A 20,394-nucleotide genomic window follows, 5' to 3' on the forward strand; every position below is an offset into this window, starting at 1 on the left:
TAATTTCCTCGTAGAACATCGCCCAAAGCACAGGAAAGCAGAAGGGCCACGGTACATGGCATTCAGTGCAATCTCTTATTTTACTACAGATTCTCTGCATGGCGGCTGCTGCTTGCAGCAGGCTGCAACAACGCTGCAGCCACCTCCCACTGTGCAACCTCACCTTCCCATCAGCCAGGCGACTTTCTGAACAACCCCCGAAGCACAGGGCACGTGCCAATTCTGCTGTCGATTCTGCTGTCGACCGCAGGCAAACAGGATACGAGGCACCCAGCCCCCGACTATTGCAAAGCACCACTGCTCCCCCCTTACAAAGTAAGCGAGCAGCGGAGCAGCAGAAGGGAGCATAAAGGATAAAGATGGAGAGCAGCAATACCCACAAACTGGCCAAACTCTCAGCGTATAATGGGGAAGTTTAGCCAAGGTTGTCAGAAGAAATCTAGAGCAGACGACAGTTTCCTTTACATGCCTTGGCTTTGCAGATTTTCTTTTCACTACACCAAATGTGGAGACACAAGATACACAGGAAATAGCCTCAGGTGTCCTCCTGTACTCTCATTTGTTCAATAACAATCCTGCCTGGGCAATCGGAACTGGCTTGGAGAAAAAATTAATTTCCAAAAAGAGGAAAGAATGTTCTATAAAAATTCACATTTTCAGTCCCCATACAAACAAATTAAGCCATTGAGCTACCTTGCAAAAGAAAATAAAACATTCAGCCATGCAAAAAGAGAAATAGCATCTGATTAAATGCAAATTGCTTCCTCCTAGCTTTTGGAGTCAGCATGGAAACGTGTTTTCAACGTGTCCAAATGAGGAAGGGCTGAAGCAGCACTCTGAACCCACACAGGTTAAACAGGAACGCGTTTTAGCCTGTTTCACTACCACTGTCAAATGACCTAAAAGAACATAAAGCAACTGAGAAAGCTCACAGAAACAGTGACTAATAACTAACGTAAGTAACCCAAATTTAGAGCTTTCCTTGGACAGTAAACCAGGTTTCTTTTGGCACCAGTAATCTTGAAGCAAAATAAAGTAAGGTCATATACTTAAAAAAAAAAATTCAGATCATAAAAGACAAGATATTCTGAAAGACAGTGTCTTACACAAAACCAAGCACTAAACCAAATCCATGGAACCAGTGCAGGGATCCAGGTCAGGGAGAACAGCATTATCTTCTTTACACAGGCATGGTACAACCTTTGCTCCATTGCCTGTAGCTCTGCTCTCCCCAACTCAAATAAAAATGGCATCAGGCAGCTGGAAAGGCTCAGCAATGAACTGCAAGTATATTTGGTTAAAAACTCCTCCCTGACTTATTATAAGAATCTCATATTGCAGAACAAATAGCAGTCTTAACTTCAACGCTACATAGAGAAGATTGTTAACATCAAAGGGCTCCTTAAGACAGAAGACAAAGGCACAAAACCAACCGAGGAAAAACTAAACACCTAGACTGTCACCTAATTAAAGCGCAAGTTCTTTAATACCAAGGATGAAAAAGGACTGTGAACTTCCTACACTCATTAAAACCACTGTTAGATGACTTAGACACGCTTGACACCAGTAGAGTACATGCCTGATTCTGGCACTATCCAGTAATATTTTTTTGCAGTATGTCAAATGGCCACTACTTAATTTAAGAATACAGGAATCCAGACAGGCAGCTCCTCAAAGCCTGACCAAAGGAAACAACATTTGGAAACAGAAGCTGGGTGAAAGGGAAAAGCAGCACACTGTTCCTCTCTTCATTTATCTTGAATTTAAAAAGACTGTGCAACTACAGCATAAACTGGACTAAATCCATGTTGCTGCTAAAAGGAGCAGTCATCCCAGCTTCTATGAAGACCTACCACTTTCTCCCCCCAAAACCCACCTGCTCGGTCCCACTTTCTCCCCTGTGGCAGCACTACAGTCTCAAGCCATCACCTGGGTCGGAAAACTGCCTTAGCTAAAATAACCCAACCAAAAAAAAGGTTCCCGTTCCAGTTCCTAGCGCATCAGCTTTCCTTATCCATTCGATGTGGCCTCACAGATGATGGCAGCACGACGCAGAGGGCAGCGGCACGGCCGGGCTGCCTCGTCTGGCAGCTGAACAAAATCTGCTGAGACACTGCGACTGGGCAGCTACAGACCTGGGGGATGAGGGAGGAACAGGAGGAATAAATGGGAATGAGTTAAGGCAGCGGACTGCTACCAGTGTTCATAAAAGTCCTAACCAGCCCTTAAAATGTTAACAATAACATAGCTGAAAGAGTGCAATTAGAAAACAAAGCAGCAGTGCTTTTGACAAGATACTGAGCAAAGGTAATGCATGGCACCACCTGGAAAGCATTAATCACGCAGTCTAGAGGGCATTCATTCCTACACTTTAATCATTAACTCGTATTCTATTAATTGCTTCAAGGCAAAACGTGCTAGTAATAAAAAGATCCATAAATTGCCTCAGTCACCATATTGTTTTTAAACTCTGGTAGAACTGGGAAGGTGCCTAATAAAATGACCAGGCAAAAGCAGGGCTGTAGGGAAAGTGGCTTGCTCAGTTTGGATGTAGATCAACTTTAGTCTGTACTCCCCACACTGCTCTTCTGAGGGAAAACACATATAGCTTGCTTCAGTGGTTAAGGATATTATTTGCAAAGCAGGGTGATAACGCTCCTGCCTGAATACTGCGTAAACAGTACTGTATTTTTTCCACATAAAGTTCCATTGCACATTGAAGTGCCTCTTCCCATGATAAGGACTACAGAAAATGCAAACTGGAGTAGTGGATCATCTGCCAGCTAGTAGTAACAAAATATTTTAACTTCAATGAAAAAGATAGGCCCTACAAGGAAAAAAACCCACAGCACTGGGAAACGAAAAATGGGAAAAGGCCTGTGGTACTGCAGATCCCCCCCAACCCCCATTCAGTTACTGCACACAACCAGTTCTGGTGCCATAAGCAAACCTGTAGGAAAGCAAAGACATTTCAAAGCAAGAAGGGAATTGGCAAGTTCAGAGTCTGATTCTATTTTCTCCTTGTGTTTGTATTTATTTACTCTTTTAAATGCTACAGTGGACATCCTAAGCTCTTTCCATTTGTTTCTTCTAACAGCATGACTTCTGCAGCTCAAGCAAGGGGGTTTCTTAAAGACTCTTAACTGAGATATTTTCAGCAATCACTTGAGCCACACTTCCCCTAACCCCATAGGTTTTTTGCCCGATGTTTCCTGACAAATTGAGTCATGTCAGCATTGCCCAAACAGTTTATGTTGCCAGAATGATGCAGAGCCACAGTGCACAATATGTAGCGGATCCCCGATAGCTATGAAATGAAGAAAATGAAACAAACCATTTCCCCCAGGACATGCCCACACTTCAACAGATGGACATAAAGCTATTGTAACAGTTCCTCAACAGACACAAAGCAGTCCAGTTCCAAAGATCACTTCTTCAAATAAACTTTTTCATCTTCTAGAAAATAAACAGAAGACCCTGATTCAAGTTTTTAAGATCACCAGGAACACTCAGGCAAAGAACCAACGAACAAAGATCAGACACTGAAGACAAAGCAACAAAGAACTTTTGTTGTCTCAATATTTTAACAAACTAAACATGCGGAGACAGAACATCTAATTGCAAAGCTGAGAAAAACATTGAAAATGACCCTGAAAAAATAAGGATTCTGCAGCAAACTGATGTTAGGAAAGAACAATAAACAGCAGCTCTGCAGAACTGAAGATAGCAAGCAGGGACTAGGTCAACCAATGTCAACACTGCACCAGCCACCTGTGTGAACTAAAGGCTGTAAACAAGAATATCTAGGGGTGTTAATTCAAATAAAGTCATGGAAGCATAAAAGTTGTGCGGTTTTAAATGCACATATAATCCCTCGCTCCCTGCCTACCTAAATTCACAAGACAGCAGAATGCCTACGAGGCTTCAAAGGACATTCTGAAGTTCTTGCAGGAAGACCGACATGGATTTTACTGTGCAGGCTTCAACACATTTTACTCTGCCTTTCCTTGTCGTGACAAACTTCAACGCAGATTACTTGCTAGTTTTCAAACTACTGTACAGTTTTCTGACATAATAGATTACCAGGAAGACTATTATTTTAACATTTCCTTTCCTATAAAAGCCTGAGTATTGCCCAGATTCATCTTAAAGACCTTTATTCACAATTCCTTGATATGGTTGTGCTAAACTGTATTAAAACTGCCCAATTCTGGTCTCTAAAAAAAGCACCAAAGTGTGAGGTAAAACATTACAACAAAAGTCACCTTCCAGCAGTACGAGTACCGAAGGGTGACACTGCAGAGCTGCAGGGAGGCAGGGCTGAAGCTCTTCAGAATTCTGCACATTTACACTGCAAGTTAGAGTAAACCTGTTTTAACTTGATTCCCCAAATCCTGTTGTTTTCCATTGTTTAAAGCCAGCAGGTTCTTCTAAATAATTTCTCCATAGGCTAAAGGCATAAGCAAACTTCATTAACAGTTTAAGACATTTTTTCTCCTCCTTGATGAATAAAAAGCCTTACTGCCCAGCACACACAAGTACAAGGTTTACCCGTGTTGCAAGCACTGTAAGCTATTTCACTTCTGTATTTTGCCAGATCATGTAGTATTTGAGAGGGCTACATTATTATACCTTCTCATTACAAATGTTTATCACATCTAACAGCTTTCAGATGAAAAAGAACAGCATGAATACACACTTCCTGTAGCTTATCCATCTCAGATGGTGCAATACTGAAACAAAAATCTCTACCATCTGACCTCAAACTGTGTAAAATAAGTGTGATGCTTTGTGTGTTCTCAGTAAATGGCTTAGAAGCAGCAGTATCTTCACTTATTAGAGACTAAAACAGATGCCAGATGGCATCTGAAACTACGTACGTGAGAATTTTAGAAGTTGATTAAGTCTACGCTGTAATTCAGTATGCCTAAAAACTGATTAAAACTAGTGTATATGAGTGGACTTGTCACAAGCAAGCACTTGGCATGCTGTTACTGGAGCAAAAGTCACAAAATGGCCTGCCTGGCTCGTCCACTACACACACCACTCCTACCAAGCACTGCATTTATTTGCGAAACAAACTCCTTCTTGAATGGCAAAGGCATCCTTTCCAAGGGTGGAGACCACAGGTAGAGTCTGTACAGACTGACACCTTGTGCTGGTTTTGGCTGGGAGAGAGTCCATTGCCACATCTCCATCAGCTCCAGGTCACCTGTGCAGAGAATCAGACCTCCCTCTCCTCCAACAGCCAGCCATCTGTCCTCATCCATTTTAAACAACTCGCTGTCCTTACAGAATTAAAGTTGCTTCCTCTTGCAGAACTATCATACCAAGGGGTGATTTCAGAAGTCTCTCAGTGTTTGGTACTAAGGGATTTCTTTTCGCCCTAAGTGACTCCTTGGGCAGAGTCATAATGCTGTTATCACAACAAGCTAAAATCTTGATTAAGCTCTTCCTTCCCTCAAGTTATTGCTTGCTACATTACCATTTCCTGAGATTAAGTATTTCCAGCCTTTCATAGACTGTCAACAAAGTATTTAAAAATCATGTCATCTGACTACCTTCAGAGCATGCCTAACTGGCACTTGGCTTAAACTGTCAGATGCAGCCACTGGATACACATACAGCATGATTTAGCAGACTGCTGATATTGTTTGATCTAAAGTAGAGCTGCTAATTAAGGACTAACAGCCTTGTGAAAGCAGAGATTGGGCTGAACCACTACATGAAAAAAACAAATCAGTGCAATTTACATCAATGCAAGTTTAACAAAGGGTATGTAAACAAACAACAAAAAAAAATCTGGTTTATTTCAAATCTGATGCAATTTTAAGAAGGCTATCAAAAAGCTATTCTTCTATCCTCAAATATTTCAAAGGAAAGTCATGGCTAATACGCCAGGCAACTGTGAAATTTCAAGGAACTCAACTTGCTTACTTTCAATGTCACCATTTTATTGGCAGTGGTGGGGCAACCCCCACCACCACTATACACTGTATTAAAAAAAGCCGAAATAAGGAAGAGAAAGTCCTTTCTAAAGGCAGTAAACCAGAGCAGAGAAGGATATATTTAGCACAGACATAAGGAAAAGCATTTTGATAATGAAGACAACCAGGAAATAAAGCTCCTTAACAATGAAGCTACAAGCACAGTTAAGTGACTGGACTACACAGATGAAGTGGCATAGTTCAAACCTGGTGTTTTTAACCAGTAACTGGTGACTTTTATGCTATTGCATATTGCTATTGCTATTAAATTATTGTTTAAATGCTATTGCACGGCATACAGTTCCCTGAACTAGCCAAGAAATTCTTTTTTTCTGGTGGAAAAGTATTTAAACAGCAATAACAAAAAAGTTTCTACAGCTTTAAACAGCTGTTCCGACAAAATTATTCTACACCCACACTTACAGAGCTGCTTCCACAACCCTGGTTAGCTTTTAGGTGAAGCCAGAACCGTGACAAAATAAAAATAAGTGTTTAAAGCAAACTCTTTTTAACTGGCAGTATTTGCTTTGTTTTCAAGTCAAACACAATGCTTTCAAGAAAGATTATTTCCAGCCAGATTGGATTTTTACTGCTCATTCACATTTCCCAAACATTTTCCCCCTGGTATTAAAGCACTTGTGAAATACCCTTAGACAGATGCTTTTCATATACCAGTTACTACGTGCATGACAAAGGCGCTGTGTCTGCTTAGTCCATGCCATGGTTTGCCAGGTAGCGTTAGCGTTCACTTTACCGTGTAGTTCCAGAACCAGGGTCCCAGAGATCCTGTGAGAAGCTGGATTGCTATTGTACAGAGCATAGACTCCGTAACATCAAATCTACGTACGAGGGAAAGAAACATTTCAAAACATTTTCCTGAGCACTTCAGTTATATGGAGCCATTAGAACGGATCTTCAGTCACAGCACAAAGAATAAAGTCCAGAAAACTAAGGGTGCAGCACTGAGACAATTTAAAGGGTAAGTCAGAGGAAGGGGATTAATGACCACGATAAAAATGAGAGTATTAATGAGTTAAAAATATTGTAACCCACATACTTTTTTTTAATGCATTTAAAATCCCATTCAGAGCTTCTGCAATTTACAGTACCACTGCAACACATGGGCAAACAATCATTGGTGTGTGCATGAGGAAACAAAATGAACTTCCTTGCTCCAAGTCACAGCAAATAAAATTCATGACCAAACATAATCCAGGACCTCTCATCCTCCCTACCCTATGTTCAGATCTCCAGATAACACTGAATATATTAATTTGTCATCTAGAGATGCTACTGCGTATTTTTTGTAGAGCAGACTGCGTCTTCAGTTCACCACCTCCCTCTGCTCACACGACTCCTTGGCTTCTTGGCAAATAATGCTGAAAAGAGTCATGTGAGCTCTGGACCCCTACTCAGCAGTAACTGAACTCCGTCCTGTATGTATTTATTTTTCACCCAACAGAAAGGGATGAAAAAACATGCTGTAGCCAACAGAGATACAACTACCACACATAGTCCTTATAGAAGTGGTATAAATCTGCACTTTACCGTAACTATAAAATATTTTAAAGTGTGATCAAATTAAACTACATTAAACCATCTAGTAACATGCCAATTGATTAAAAAGGTACATCAAGGAAACAAGAGTTCATTGTGATCACACTGACAGAGATTAAGAAGTGCAGTTATGACAGGCAGTCCTGTGCTTGATGAGAGGTTACACTGAATTTCAGCCTGATAAGCATTGTCAGTTGAATTATCACAGCACATAATACGGTATACAGTTAGAAAAGGTAAGATTTGGTATTTTAGGGAATAAAGGAAGCGAAAGTCACATATACAAACACCACAGCTAACTCTGGTACTTTTGAACAGCTGCAGTTTCTCTTCCTTTTTTTCCTACGTCACTCAGTGATATTTGTAATCCAGACATGGATTCATTTTTTAAACATTATCTGGGAAAGCTTAAGAAGGGGCCGTTGACCTCAGCATGTGCTTAACTCTATTTAGATGTTGGCAGTGACAAGTCTTATTTTGTACGCTGCCTGCTCTGCAAGTTCCCTTGTCAAGCTGGTGAGAGCCTTGAGCCAATTAACACACAATTGATTAGTCATGCATCCAGAATATACTCTTGTCAGTGCTAATTTATTAAGCATTTTCCACTGGCAATTCTTAAGAGATCCTGTTTGATTAAACTAGCCATTAGACCTTACAAAGGCCACCACTGAATCAAGTTGCAGAGTTTAGAGACAGCTGCAGTCAATTCGCTCCTTGCCCAGCATCGTGAGCCGAAAGGATTCAGTTCGGAGTTGGGAGATTTCCTGAGCAAGTGAACCAAGAACAACAGGAAACAGGTACTTACACTGAAGATGGCTCTGAAATCAAGTCAATCACTAGAAATACAGCTTCTTGTTAATATTCTGTGCAACTAAGGGGGGCCTTTCTGTCCCATCCTCCCCCCTTCCCCACATACAGAATTCCTTGTAGGAGTCCCATATAGCAAAACATAGTAGAAAAGAAAAACACTCTTGCCTCATCAGAAAATAGAAGTTACGAGGCTGGAAAATTCAAGGGGGTATGTCTACTATTTAATACTCTGTGTAGCAGCACTCTGGTCTGAGAAATGATGATTCTTCCATCTGTTTTATCTGTATCTACTAAGCATGCAAGTGGGATTACTCAGGCTGGGCAATGAACTATGAATCTGAGCATGAGACAAAGGATTGTTTTCTTAAGGGAACCACTGCAACAAGAGAAGAATGTTCATCATCACAACACAAGAGAAAAAAAGGTTAGAAGTCACATGCTAGAAGTCCAAATGCTTAGTTTTAAATTATTACAGAGTTTAATCTTAACTCATTCTAACCCAGCATTTTCACTTGGACAGGACATAATGAAATACAAATAACATGAATAAAGCAAACTGTACAGAGGAATGAATGAATTAAAAATATTTCCAGCTACAGGAAATTCATGTTGAAGTAAAAATAATATTAAAAATGAGCCTGTCCTTTCCTTGTTCTAATACACTTATATCAATATGTAAATTTTTCCTTTTGCTGCTCACTCATGTACGTGAAAAGTTGTACAGGTCAGACAACAGCCACATGCTTCACCTCATTACATTGAAGTTCACTATTTCACAGGGCAGTAAGAACATCTTTCAATGATAAAGGCAAAACAATCATCAGCAGCAGCATCTCTGCACATGACCACCGGGTTTCTGGCTTAAAACACTGGTAAGGGACTTGTGAGAGGGAAAAGGAAGAGGATGATCACGTGGAAAACCTCCCACACCATTTACATCAGCCCTCGGCAATTTCAGCTGTATGTATGAGTGCTGTAGCAAGGCACTTATACATATTTATGCGATGCACACCAAGCACTACAGAGAAGCTGGCAGGTGGCAATGAGTGACTGAAGTGCACAGAAGGCAGGTTGCAAGCAGCAAACTTAACACCTACCACAACCCTACTTCAACACATCCTTCTTGCAAGCGTAGAGAAACCAATTCCCCTGTGACATTAAGAGGGACTCTTATTTGCAGAGGGAAGTTTGAAGCTCAGAAATCAAGGTGCTAAAGTTCTTCAAAAAGTGTTGGAAAAACTCCTAAAATGGAAAGTTTTAAGCCCTATCTATAATCACGGGGATTACTGCCTTATCTCCTAGCGTAGCCCTGAGATCCTAAAGCTGTTCCCAGGAGCAAGAACTCAATGTGCTAACTCTGACTTGGAAGGCTTCCATCTCTGTATTTTGGTATTTGGTGTGAATTGTCTATCCAAGACAACAAACTCACTCTTTCTGCTAACTGCTAAAGAGGCATCATTTTACCTGCTTTCTGAAATACAGCCTCATTTACTATCTCGCCTTTATACCTCAGTGGCAGTACTGGCAAAAGGGCTCAGCAGGTTAACCAAATTAACCTTCTCCCCTTCCTAAACCAACCCATTACCAAGTGGGCTCTTCTGCATGTACCACTGCTACAGTGTCACTGAACAAGAATGTTCCCCCAAATTCTCCAACATTCCTCAATAATGGTTGTTTTGTTAGACAAGCCTGAATTCTTTTGCTTTCTCTGGGGACTATTCTTCAAAGAGTGAAGACCAACCTTTAACTGTTCAGTTATAGAAAAGCTGGTAAGAACTGATCCTTCCTTTCAGCGTTTACTGATGTGCCTTTATGAAGCATCCTTAGAAACTAATTTCTATCTCATTGTGTGTGTATAATTATACACACACCCCCTATAACTTCTACCACCACCAACTTTCCTTTTTTCCAATTAAGAAATGTTGGACTAAACCAGATAATGCAGTAACTCACAGGAGAAACGCTGGAGACCATGGTGCAGCAACACACTCATGTCTCTAGGTAGACCCTTGCTGAGTGTCCACTGGGGTTTTAAAATGGTTTGGCACTTCCCCCAGTCCAGCATGGCCAAGCACACAAGGTCATGACCTGTGCATTACCAGTGCTTTTTGAAAAGCAACCTGTTTTAAGACAACACTCAAGTTGCAATGCAGAACCCAGCTCAGATCCGACAGACTATATAATAATAATGATAGCTGTAGCTTCACCTCCAGCCACCCTGGATTGGAGACATCTGGAATTTAGCAGTCAGGCTGTCTGTGCACTGACCTTGTAAGGCTGGATACAGCACCGAACCTGCGTAGCAGACATCTCCTAATATACTTCTGGAAGCCAGAACAGTGAGCACGTACAGTACCGAATCCAAGTGGATTAAGTTTGGATCTGCAAGAACCAGAGCTAGTAATCACTCCTGGGCTCCAGCTAACAGCAGGCAAATCCCTCTCGGGGTTTGTGCACCACATTCCCTAACGCTCTGGTTTCTGCAGCGTGTTCCTGAAATACCAGATTTGCATCTGCTTGGACATGTGGAAGCCCACCGGGGCTTGCCACTTTGATTTTTGTGAAATGCAGAAGAAAATTCACTTTTTCCAAACCAGAGAAGCCCCAGCTACAGAACACCTACAAGACTAAGCCTGAAACAAAGCTCATTCTGTATTGAAGCACAGCAAGTCCGCAATCCAGATAAACCAGTTACTGATCTTAAAAACAGGACATGAGAACAAAGTCATTATTTGGACTGCTTCGACATTGAATGTTTTCCTACAATTCAGAATCACCTTTTTGTTTCTTCAAACGCGCAGTATATTCCGGCTCATTCATGAGCCCATTCCCAGATCAGGTGTTTGGTTTTAAACAAAACTGCTGCATACAAGTCCATCCATGCTGCTCCTCGCTGCCTTTGTGCTGCTGATGTTACCATAGTGACTTTTACTGCAGCCAGCCCAACTTTCTTTGAGACACTTCTCAACTTCCTCACAGGGAACTTCTAGTCAACACTGACCTCTAGCTATTTTTTTGAGCTATTTAACCAACTCAACACAGACTTGCTTTCTGAAGTCTGCATCAGCTGCCAAGATCTAATAAAGTTACGTGATCATTTAAAGATGGAGAAAGATTACAGGATCTTACCGTTTCAACTGATTATTCTACAGTCCCAGGGTTGTGCAGGGCAGCTCCCCACAGTTGTCAGTAGGAAGAAAAAGAACTAGCACAGTCAATTTATTCAGTAATTGGGCACAATTAAATAATAGGTTTCCTACTCTACCTGCAACGCTCCATAGGAATTTAGCAGAAGCAATCCCATTTCTTCCTCCCTCAGGGTGAACACTTCTGCTCTGCAGATAAAGTTTGACACAAAGTGCACTCTGTACAGCTTCACTGAATTGTCAAGGCTGGTACAGTGACAGCATGTATGAATTGGACATTCTGTTCTGCAAGCATACACTTAATCTGACACTAATTTGTCTTTTTTTTTTTTTTTAAAGACAATGGATTTTTTCAGCAAGCCAAGTTGATTATACATTTAACTGTTCAAGTTCGAGCTGTGTGTATGGAGTAAAATACTAATATTTCCCTTTAGCGGTCTGCTGCTCTTCTCTGAGCTATTTCCAATTTGCTTATTGAGCAGATCTCTGTAATGAAATACAACTTCTCAGACATTGCTTATTGTATTTCTGTGATGAGACTATAACTACGTGCTCTTTCTCGCTTCTCTGGAATGGGAAGCAATTTAGAAGTGCTGTCACATTGCCTAAAACATCACTACAGTTCACAGCCCCCTCTGTATTTTTGGCATAGGATAAACAGACAGGAAAATGCTACTGTGCACTAAGAACTTTTCAGCTCCTTTCAACAGCTGTCTCTGATTCCACTTATTCAGGAGTAAGAATACCTAAGCCTGTGTGCTCCAGTGAATCTGAAAGGGCAGATAAAATACAGACTTATTTTTTTTCAGTTTTATGACTGGTGGAATGAAAGCTTCAGAAAAACCTAGTATGAAACAGTAAGAATCATTTAATTGGACAAATAGTCTCAGAGTTTTTGCCACAGAAATGAACGTCAGCTTACGGCAGTCTATTAACCTTCTGACACGGAGCAAATGAAGAAACAAATGTGTTTACTAGACAGTGCTGTCTGTCATCTAAAATAATAATACATATTTGTGTGCTTATTGCCTTCTCTAAATTAGCTACATAATGATGGATCACCAAATTCTCATAATATAAGGCCACGCAGACCAAAAGTATCTGCTAAATAATGTTGTCTCCAAAATATGAAGACTCTTCACAAAAGCAAAAAGCAAGGTTACAGTGAATACCAGGACCAACATACACACTTGTCTAGAGCACAAAAGCAAATCGCATGATTTTGGTACTTGCATCCATGAAGTCAAGCACATGCCAAGGTTGGGGTTTTTGTGTTCTTTGATCGATAACAGGAACACTTTAATGATCAGGGCCCTGTAAAGTTCAAAGGGAGCTAAAAGCATTCAGTATTGAGACCTTTGATATAGCACAAATGTGAGAAGCCTAAAACAGTAAAAGATTTGAGCCAGATGTCTTGCTTTCAAGACTGAAGTATCAGAATAGTTTCAGTCAATCTGCGCTGGTATAGTCAGGATTAGAACAGAGGTATAGATTTTTTTCTTTTCTTCCTCCAGTAGACATTGAAAACTACTCCAACACCTTAAATCTTTGACCAGAAACAGAGGTTTCTCAAAAGAATCTGCATTAGTACCCTGCCAATAAAAACTCTTATAGACAAGAGGCCCACACTTGTACTGTTTTAGCAGTATGCGGGTGTCTACAGATCAATAGACTGTAAATAAATGCTGCTTGTTGTAGCATTGTTTCAAAATCCCAGACAAACTAAAGGCAAATTTCAGAGGGTTCCAGATGCAAAAATAATTCTACGGTGTATTCATTTGAAATATATTTGTTAGACCTATAAAAGCAAACTTAGAATGAATGTACATTTCCACATGAAGGCTAGTGAATCCCACAGCTCACCGAGTCCTTGTGTTCTGTTTCCCCACATATCCTCACCCAGCAGTAAATGGGATTTCAGCTGTTGACTTTCTTGGCATTGCAATTTTGGTCTCGTTACTGGCAGAACCACGGTCTAAACTAACTAGAAGGGATTCAGAACTTCAAGTTGCAGGAGCAGTGTCAATTAAGCCATAACTCTTAAAATATAGTGTATAATAGTAAACATTAATCATCATTAAACATCATCACAAGTCAAGCACTACCAAGAGAAAGGCAGTTAACTGAATACTAAAGCCAGACTGCCACCATCTGACAACAGCATTCCATTCTTGGGGATGAAAACCCAGGTAGATTCCCTTATTTAAGCTGAAATCACATCAGAAGTTCTTAATTAACAAATATGACAAAAGGCTACTTCACCACTCCTAAAACAAGTTAAGTAACATTCAGTATTAATTGCAGATCAAAGAGGTAATAGCTGCCACAAGCTCTAAGTGTGTGTATTTGAATATAAACAATTCACTACTGCTCTAAGGATCTGAAGCACAATCACATCAAGTGCAACCAGACAGGAAAGCCGCCTAACTTTCAGTTTTATTTTCAGCCAAGGTACTTACATGCCAAAGCGCAGCGTTCCAGAGACGTACGTCTGCCAATGTGCGCAGTAAAACATGAACGTTCCAGCAAAACAACAAAAGAACATCCAGTCAGGGTTCGTTCCCAGCTGCACAGCAATACAAGTTCCCAAAACCACAAAGACTGCAGAAGAAAATCAGTCACATAGTAAAAAGGTAAAGCGTGTATGTGTGTAAAGATCCTGACCAGAAACAAATCTAACAAAGGGACCCAGAGGAGAGACAGCACGAAGGTATCCTGATGTGTTTTATTTCACAGACATAAGAGATCAGCACTTCCATTTTTAAAAGTACAGACTGTAAAATGTATATTTAAATTCTTATTAGTTATCAGAAGTCCTCAATATTGAGGGTTTCTTAGTCGCCTACATTTTTATTGAGCTTAATGGGATTAGACATCAAGGGACTCAAGCAATTTATGCAATTGCAGCCTGCTGCCGGAGTTTTGTGGTTCTCGTGTATCTAAGATTTGCTGGACATGTTTTTCCCCCATTTCCTGAATTTTTATTATGCCATTAAGAAAATCCAAGGTCTGTCATTCAAGATTCATAAGGTATCTTTCCCCTCTACCCTTCAAATACACAACTTTGATAAAGTATCCATAAAAATTTAAAGTGTAAGAGTTTTAAATTCAAGTACCCAAAAGCACTTGATCATTCTTTTACAATGGGGTTAAACTTCAGGCTGGCTCAGTGAACTCGACCCAGCTATGAACTGATCTTGCTGATTCTAATCTTAAAACTCAGACTTGTACTGTCCCATTGGCCACTCAAGAATTGTCCCATTCTTGGGGCTGCCTTGCAATCACTCCACACAGATTCAATCTGAAATACTACAGGAGAGCACTTTGACAGCTTTGTGTGGAAGATTTTTTAGAACCAAGACTCTGATAAAGCATGCACAGAAGACTGCTGGCTCAAATTGAACCAGTCACATGCTTAAATTTTAAATTTTTTTCCCCAGTGTAATACAAGATGACGTTCAGTTGATCAAGAGTACCGTTATGGAAAGAAGGCTGACTGAAAAGCTACACATTCATCAATATCAGTTGTCCTCTTCTTCAGAAAAGAAGCATTTTTCTGTATTGCAGATTTGATCCCTGAAACAGAGTCATTTAATCCTCATACTTCAATTAAAAATGACAATACCTGTGGAAAGTGAGTCACAGCCATGATCAAAAAGTTCTCCTAATGGAGTACTGCTATTTGTCCTTCTTGCTTGTTTTCCATCTATAGCATCCAGAGACTGGTAGATGAAAAGGCCACATGCACAAGCAATGTATGCCCAGGGAGGTGCCTAAGAAAGAAAGTCAATGAGAGTAAAAGATCTTTTTTAAACCTTAAAAGAAAAAAAAAGCAAAGCCTCAAGCTGACCCATCTTACACTCTCATATAGCAGTTTTTCATTTGCACACACTTCCTCATCATGCATGGACTTTTCGTTAGCTGGTCCTTGCAAGGACAGGCAGGCAGGATTATGACATGAGAAATGTAAATAAAACAGTGACAAGAACTACTAGCTTTGATTAATAGGTAAAGAACATCTTACAAAGCAGGAAGCTGCACTGTACATCTGAAAAAAATTCTATCACTACATTTGCAAAGTGGTGCACAGTTAAGTTCTTGTCTTGCTTTTGTTTCCAGTGGGGGTATGTCCAAGTGATCTAGAAACTCAAAAACTTCTTAGCCCCTGTGCAACCGTGGCACAAACACTGAGCTCATCTTCACAAGACCTCAGGGAGGTGTCACATACTAAAACACTGCCAAGTACAGGGTATTACCAGGCTGCAGCAGCATTTGAGAACCACGTCATTGCAAAGCGCTCAAAGTTTTAGAGTTCAAGCTTAGCCATCAGACTCTGAGATCTGTAAAGTTTCAGTGCTCTGCAGCACCGCACCTCCTCCACCACCGTTTTTTCCATTACTGGGTAACAGCAGCTCTGCCAAATCGTGTTAATAACCCTTAGTATTCATATCCTGTATTGTAGTCTTTATTTCTACAGAAATAGGAACAATACCGAATTCCTGATAGACCAGAGACTACAATTCAAGTTTTTTTCAGTATCTGAGGCATAAACCATTATGACTATAAAAGCCAGAGAGGTTTGCCATTAGATTGTCTCAGTTTACACATCCATAAAACAGATATTACTGGATATTTAGCAATCTTCACATTTGACACAACTTATAGAAGTGATCATTTATGAGCAGCTGTATTTTATAGACCATGCCAATGAAGTATTAATACAGCTAAGTAGCTTAATCAAGCTGACTTGCCTCTCATAAAGCTCTGGAGCCCAGCTTGTTTTGGCCTACACAACCATGACTCATTTGCAGCACATCAACTTAAATTGTATTTCTTTCTACAACTTGCATTGTTCCTGCTACAGGATTTTACTAAAACAGTTCATTCTGCCTCAAAAGCTGGCACCACGCTCTGCTTTCAGCAGTGTATCTATACAAACCAGCACAAGGAGAGAAGTAAGGGGGAAACGTGTCACCCAAAAGCAGAGGATCACGTTTAGACAAGGTTTTGATGCCACAGAATTCCATCCCATGATACCATTTCTGTTTCTTGTGTACAGATTTTATTTACAATGTTTAGGTTACCTTCAGGGTCATGCAATTTTCTTCTATAAACCTAAAAAAAAAAATAAATCAGACCACTGGCTCTTCTTTCTTAAATGCTACTTTCATCAGCAGCATAGGTGTTTCCACAGATGTTATTTGTATCTGCATAAGATTTCACAGTTCCCTCCTATCCAAATCTTTTTTTCCTTTTCTTTTTTTATAGGAAAAAAAATAATAATCAGCTACCATTCCATTGTCAGCACATTGCTAGCTGGGGTCCCCTCAACTAAGCAGGCAGTAGAACTATTTTTATTTTCTTTTTTGCTACCACTGAAACTGTAAGTCATAGCTACGCTCTCTTGGCTACACTTCTCATCAACAGGAAGAGACAAGTTGCTTTTGAAAAACACAGAACTAAGACTGAGTTAAAAGGAAAAGACAATTTACATCTGAAAGCAACAGTGCTTTTTGAAAAAAAAAAAAAAAAAATCATCTGTTTCTGGAATTTCAAAGCCCGATTTTCTTTCCCAGACAGCTACTTGACACTTTAAAAGCACAAGCTCCCAGCTCCACCATCGAGATGGCACCCTCCCTGTCGTGCCAGCACACAGGGCTGCAGTGCCATATGGCAAACCAGATCAGGCTGAAAGCTAGCTCAGCAAAGTTATTTTTCATCTAAAGCAAGAATACAATCTCACTCGCTTCACACAAAGTAACTCTCAAACTGGTTAAAATACAAACCAGTTTTAATACAACAGACTACAGCTAACACTGACTTTTTGATGCTCTGAGCATACTTTAGTGTGTACTTCAGAAGTTTAATTACCAACCAAAATACAACTGTACTCTAAATTTTAAATTATGCTCTGGTTCAGTGGCCTATACTATCTGCTAAGCTGATGAAATAGAGACAGATTGAAATCTCTCTATCAAACTGGATTTCAGAGCCTCAGCCCCACGGAACAGTGCTATGGAAATAAGCAGCAAGTTAAAACCAAGCCATACAGCAGTGCCATGGGCCAAAGGAGAAAGGAGCTGCTCTGAGCATTCACTGCTCCAGCTTAACATTCACTTTTTATCTTACACCTGCCAAATTCCACAAGTTATTGTGAAACTATCTATTTCAACAGATTTCTAGAAGAAGCAAATATCCTTTTGCTATGTCATATGCAGAACAGGGACGCAGTGCTGAATGTGCCAATCTACACGGGTTTTTTTAGAGTCTGGTTGGAAACTAACTGTATGCCACTTGACTGTGAAGCGTTTTCACCACCTCAGCTGGGAGACTTGGTTACAAAGGAGTTCAGGTATTTTAAAAGCTAGAACTCATGAGACATTCTCCAGCTATTTTAGTGTAATACATTTTCTGTTCCAAATAATTCCCTTTTTCAGCACATAAGATATGAGCAGCTTTAAAGATTCCACATTCAAGTGGCAAAACTTTTCCAGCGCATAAAACTGGATGTTTGTCGAGTGCCTTAAGGGGTAACTACTGAAAAGAGAAAAGTCTTATAAACTAGTAAGCTGAAATGCCTCGTAAAGACACTTGTATCCCTGAAACCAGGAATTACAGGAAGTTAAGACAGTTCTCCTGAGGACAGGTCAGGAGCTTTTAGTGCATTCGGAACAAAGAGTAAAGCCTTCTCACAGACTACTCGGGCAACATGCTGCTCAAGAAGACAACTTTGTATTCCCACAGTTTGTAACACACTGTACCTAAGGTTCTGATCCAAGCTGCCCTGGCAGTTCACATTACCAGGCCCACACGGGATGAAGAAAGGTGTTCCTTTGTTTTAGTAAGCTGGGTTTAGTCACACAGCCACAGAGGAAGCAGCCCGCCTTGATCTCTCAAGCTGCACCACTTTGGAGCTCAGTCCCTTGACTGAGCTCAAGTTCCTCGCTGTGTTGCAACTCTAGCTGGGCTTGCAGGCAGACGCAGCTCGCTGCCAATCGAGTCACCTTGCACTCCTCATTGTGTGGTAACTCTAGATCAGAAAGCTGGAGGTGACTAACCTAGTCACAAGCAGAGAAAGTAAACAGGCAAAACCTCATGCCATGCAAGATGGCTGCAAATCCATTTCTTAATTGTCTGCACAGGCACTCAAGCCTTGTGGGGCTGCAGCTTTTGTGAAGCGGGTCCTTCATAGCTGCAACCAGAACAGCTATTTTGGTACTGGATCCTGTTTCACATGGTGCATGTTGGCCAGAGGTAGTGCCGTTTCACTGAGCAAGCAGCGAGCTAACCCCAAAATACGTATGTGTTCTTTCAGCACGCAGGCACTCGCACAGAGGCACGCACATTAGACACCTACAGAGAAGAGCTTCAACGTATGAGAACTGCAGGCTGGTCAAGGAGAAACAGTTCTCCACAAAGATGAGAACCCACCAGAAAATGGTGCTACTAGATGACAGCAACTATGAACAAAAATTGTCAGAGGTCCGTAACTTACCTGTTCTGTAGCTGTTGGGCAGTAATATACTAATAGCAGAGTTGTAAATATATTTATTAACAGTCCAATGATGGTGATCAGATTCGGGGCAATCCAGGCTGGAACTCTTCCAACTAACCATTCCCAGTAACCTTGCATTAGGGGTTCAAGCAGGGATCGTCCAGCACTCTGATATTTGTGTTCTTCTAACCGTTTCAGCTGGTGCTTTGACAAGGGAGGTGTAGGCAACTGAACTAGTTTGCTTAACACGCATCCAGCGGCAGGACCGTGACCACAGCCCGCAGGGGATTCCAGGTGCGACTCCCCACATCGCCTCTTTATGTTTCGATGCCCACTCATGGATTGGGTGGCCTCAGAATTTTTATTTGTCAGGTAGCAGCTGTTACGGAGAATCATAAGATCCTGCAACATAAAGAGTTGAGACATACTGAAGGTGAAGAGCACACATAAGATTTTAAGATATCAAAAGCTCCTAGCTGCTGCTCTACGGAGCATTTCATTTGCCATCAGCAAAGCAAAAAGATTTTAGAAAATATCTCTCTCAGAAAAGATAGATATTTGGGGCACCACTGAGGGAAAAACAGAAAACAAGTGCTGTCAATGCAGTTATAAAATGGTATGTTGTACTTGTTCACTTTCCTTGCTGCCTACTGAAGCAAATATCCTGCAGTCACCAGCCTAAATTTTATCGGCAGTAGAAACCAACACCACACCGCTGACTTACGTTACAGACTGAGGCAGAGTCAGTCCCCTCACTCTCTCACAGGACAGCTAGCAATACCCAACAAACCTGTAACACTTGGATTATCAATTGATGGCACTAAAAAGAGCACAAATACAGAGAAGTCTTAAGTTAAATTGGTTTGGAGCAGCTTTGCCTCTTTGGCGAAGCTTAACAACCACCTAAAGACAGTTAAAAGCATTATTTTTTTTTTCAGATCACTGCTCTTTATTTCAGTTTTGCTGTGGCTTTTTACTTCTCTGAATTTAACCCCATTCAGGTGAAAGTTCATCATCTATTCACCTTTCAAGATAAGCAAGAGCTACAGAGCTTTAGCTGGTCAAAGACAGCCTACAGCCACCAGCACAAGGCAGCTGTGAAAAGAAGACGCAGGGTCAGGAACAGCATTTTGAGAACAAAAAAGGATCCTCGCTATGTTCCATCTCTCTTGAAGGCAGGTGACCAGAAACACATAACTCTCCACACAAACTAGAGGAGTAGCAGTAAAGAAGACTAAAAAAGAAAAGTTTGCCATTTATCTACAGGATCCAGCCACAAAAAAAACCCAAAACAACTAGTTGCAAAGTCCAGCGGAATAGAGCTAGAGAGGGGAAGATGGCAGCTGCCTGTCAAGCCATCAGCAACGCACCTATCAGGTAGGGAAAATAAGCTCTGTAA

The 20,394-nt window shown here is 40.9% G+C and overlaps 1 protein-coding gene across 7 annotated transcripts in view; it reads right to left on the bottom strand.

Annotated features, from left to right (window-relative positions):
- CEPT1 (choline/ethanolamine phosphotransferase 1) overlaps positions 1-20,394 on the bottom strand; it is a 32,094-nt gene that overhangs the window by 9,991 nt on the left and 1,709 nt on the right. For 5 of the 7 annotated variants that reach the window (XM_037410754.1, XM_037410751.1, XM_037410752.1 and 2 more), the window contains 3 exons: positions 18,996-19,397; positions 15,126-15,273; positions 13,960-14,101 (listed from right to left, as the gene is read on the bottom strand). In XM_037410754.1, coding sequence (XP_037266651.1) covers positions 13,960-14,101; positions 15,126-15,273; positions 18,996-19,391 — 686 coding nt within the window. In that variant the 5' untranslated portion in view covers positions 19,392-19,397. Of the gene's footprint in view, positions 1-6,741; positions 6,827-13,959; positions 14,102-15,125; positions 15,274-18,995; positions 19,398-20,365; positions 20,391-20,394 lie in introns of those variants that run through there. The other 2 variants (XM_037410758.1, XM_037410756.1) reach the window with 2 other exon arrangements.

This window comes from Falco rusticolus, chromosome 17 (assembly GCF_015220075.1).
Source record: "Falco rusticolus isolate bFalRus1 chromosome 17, bFalRus1.pri, whole genome shotgun sequence".
NCBI lineage: Eukaryota > Metazoa > Chordata > Aves > Falconiformes > Falconidae > Falco > Falco rusticolus.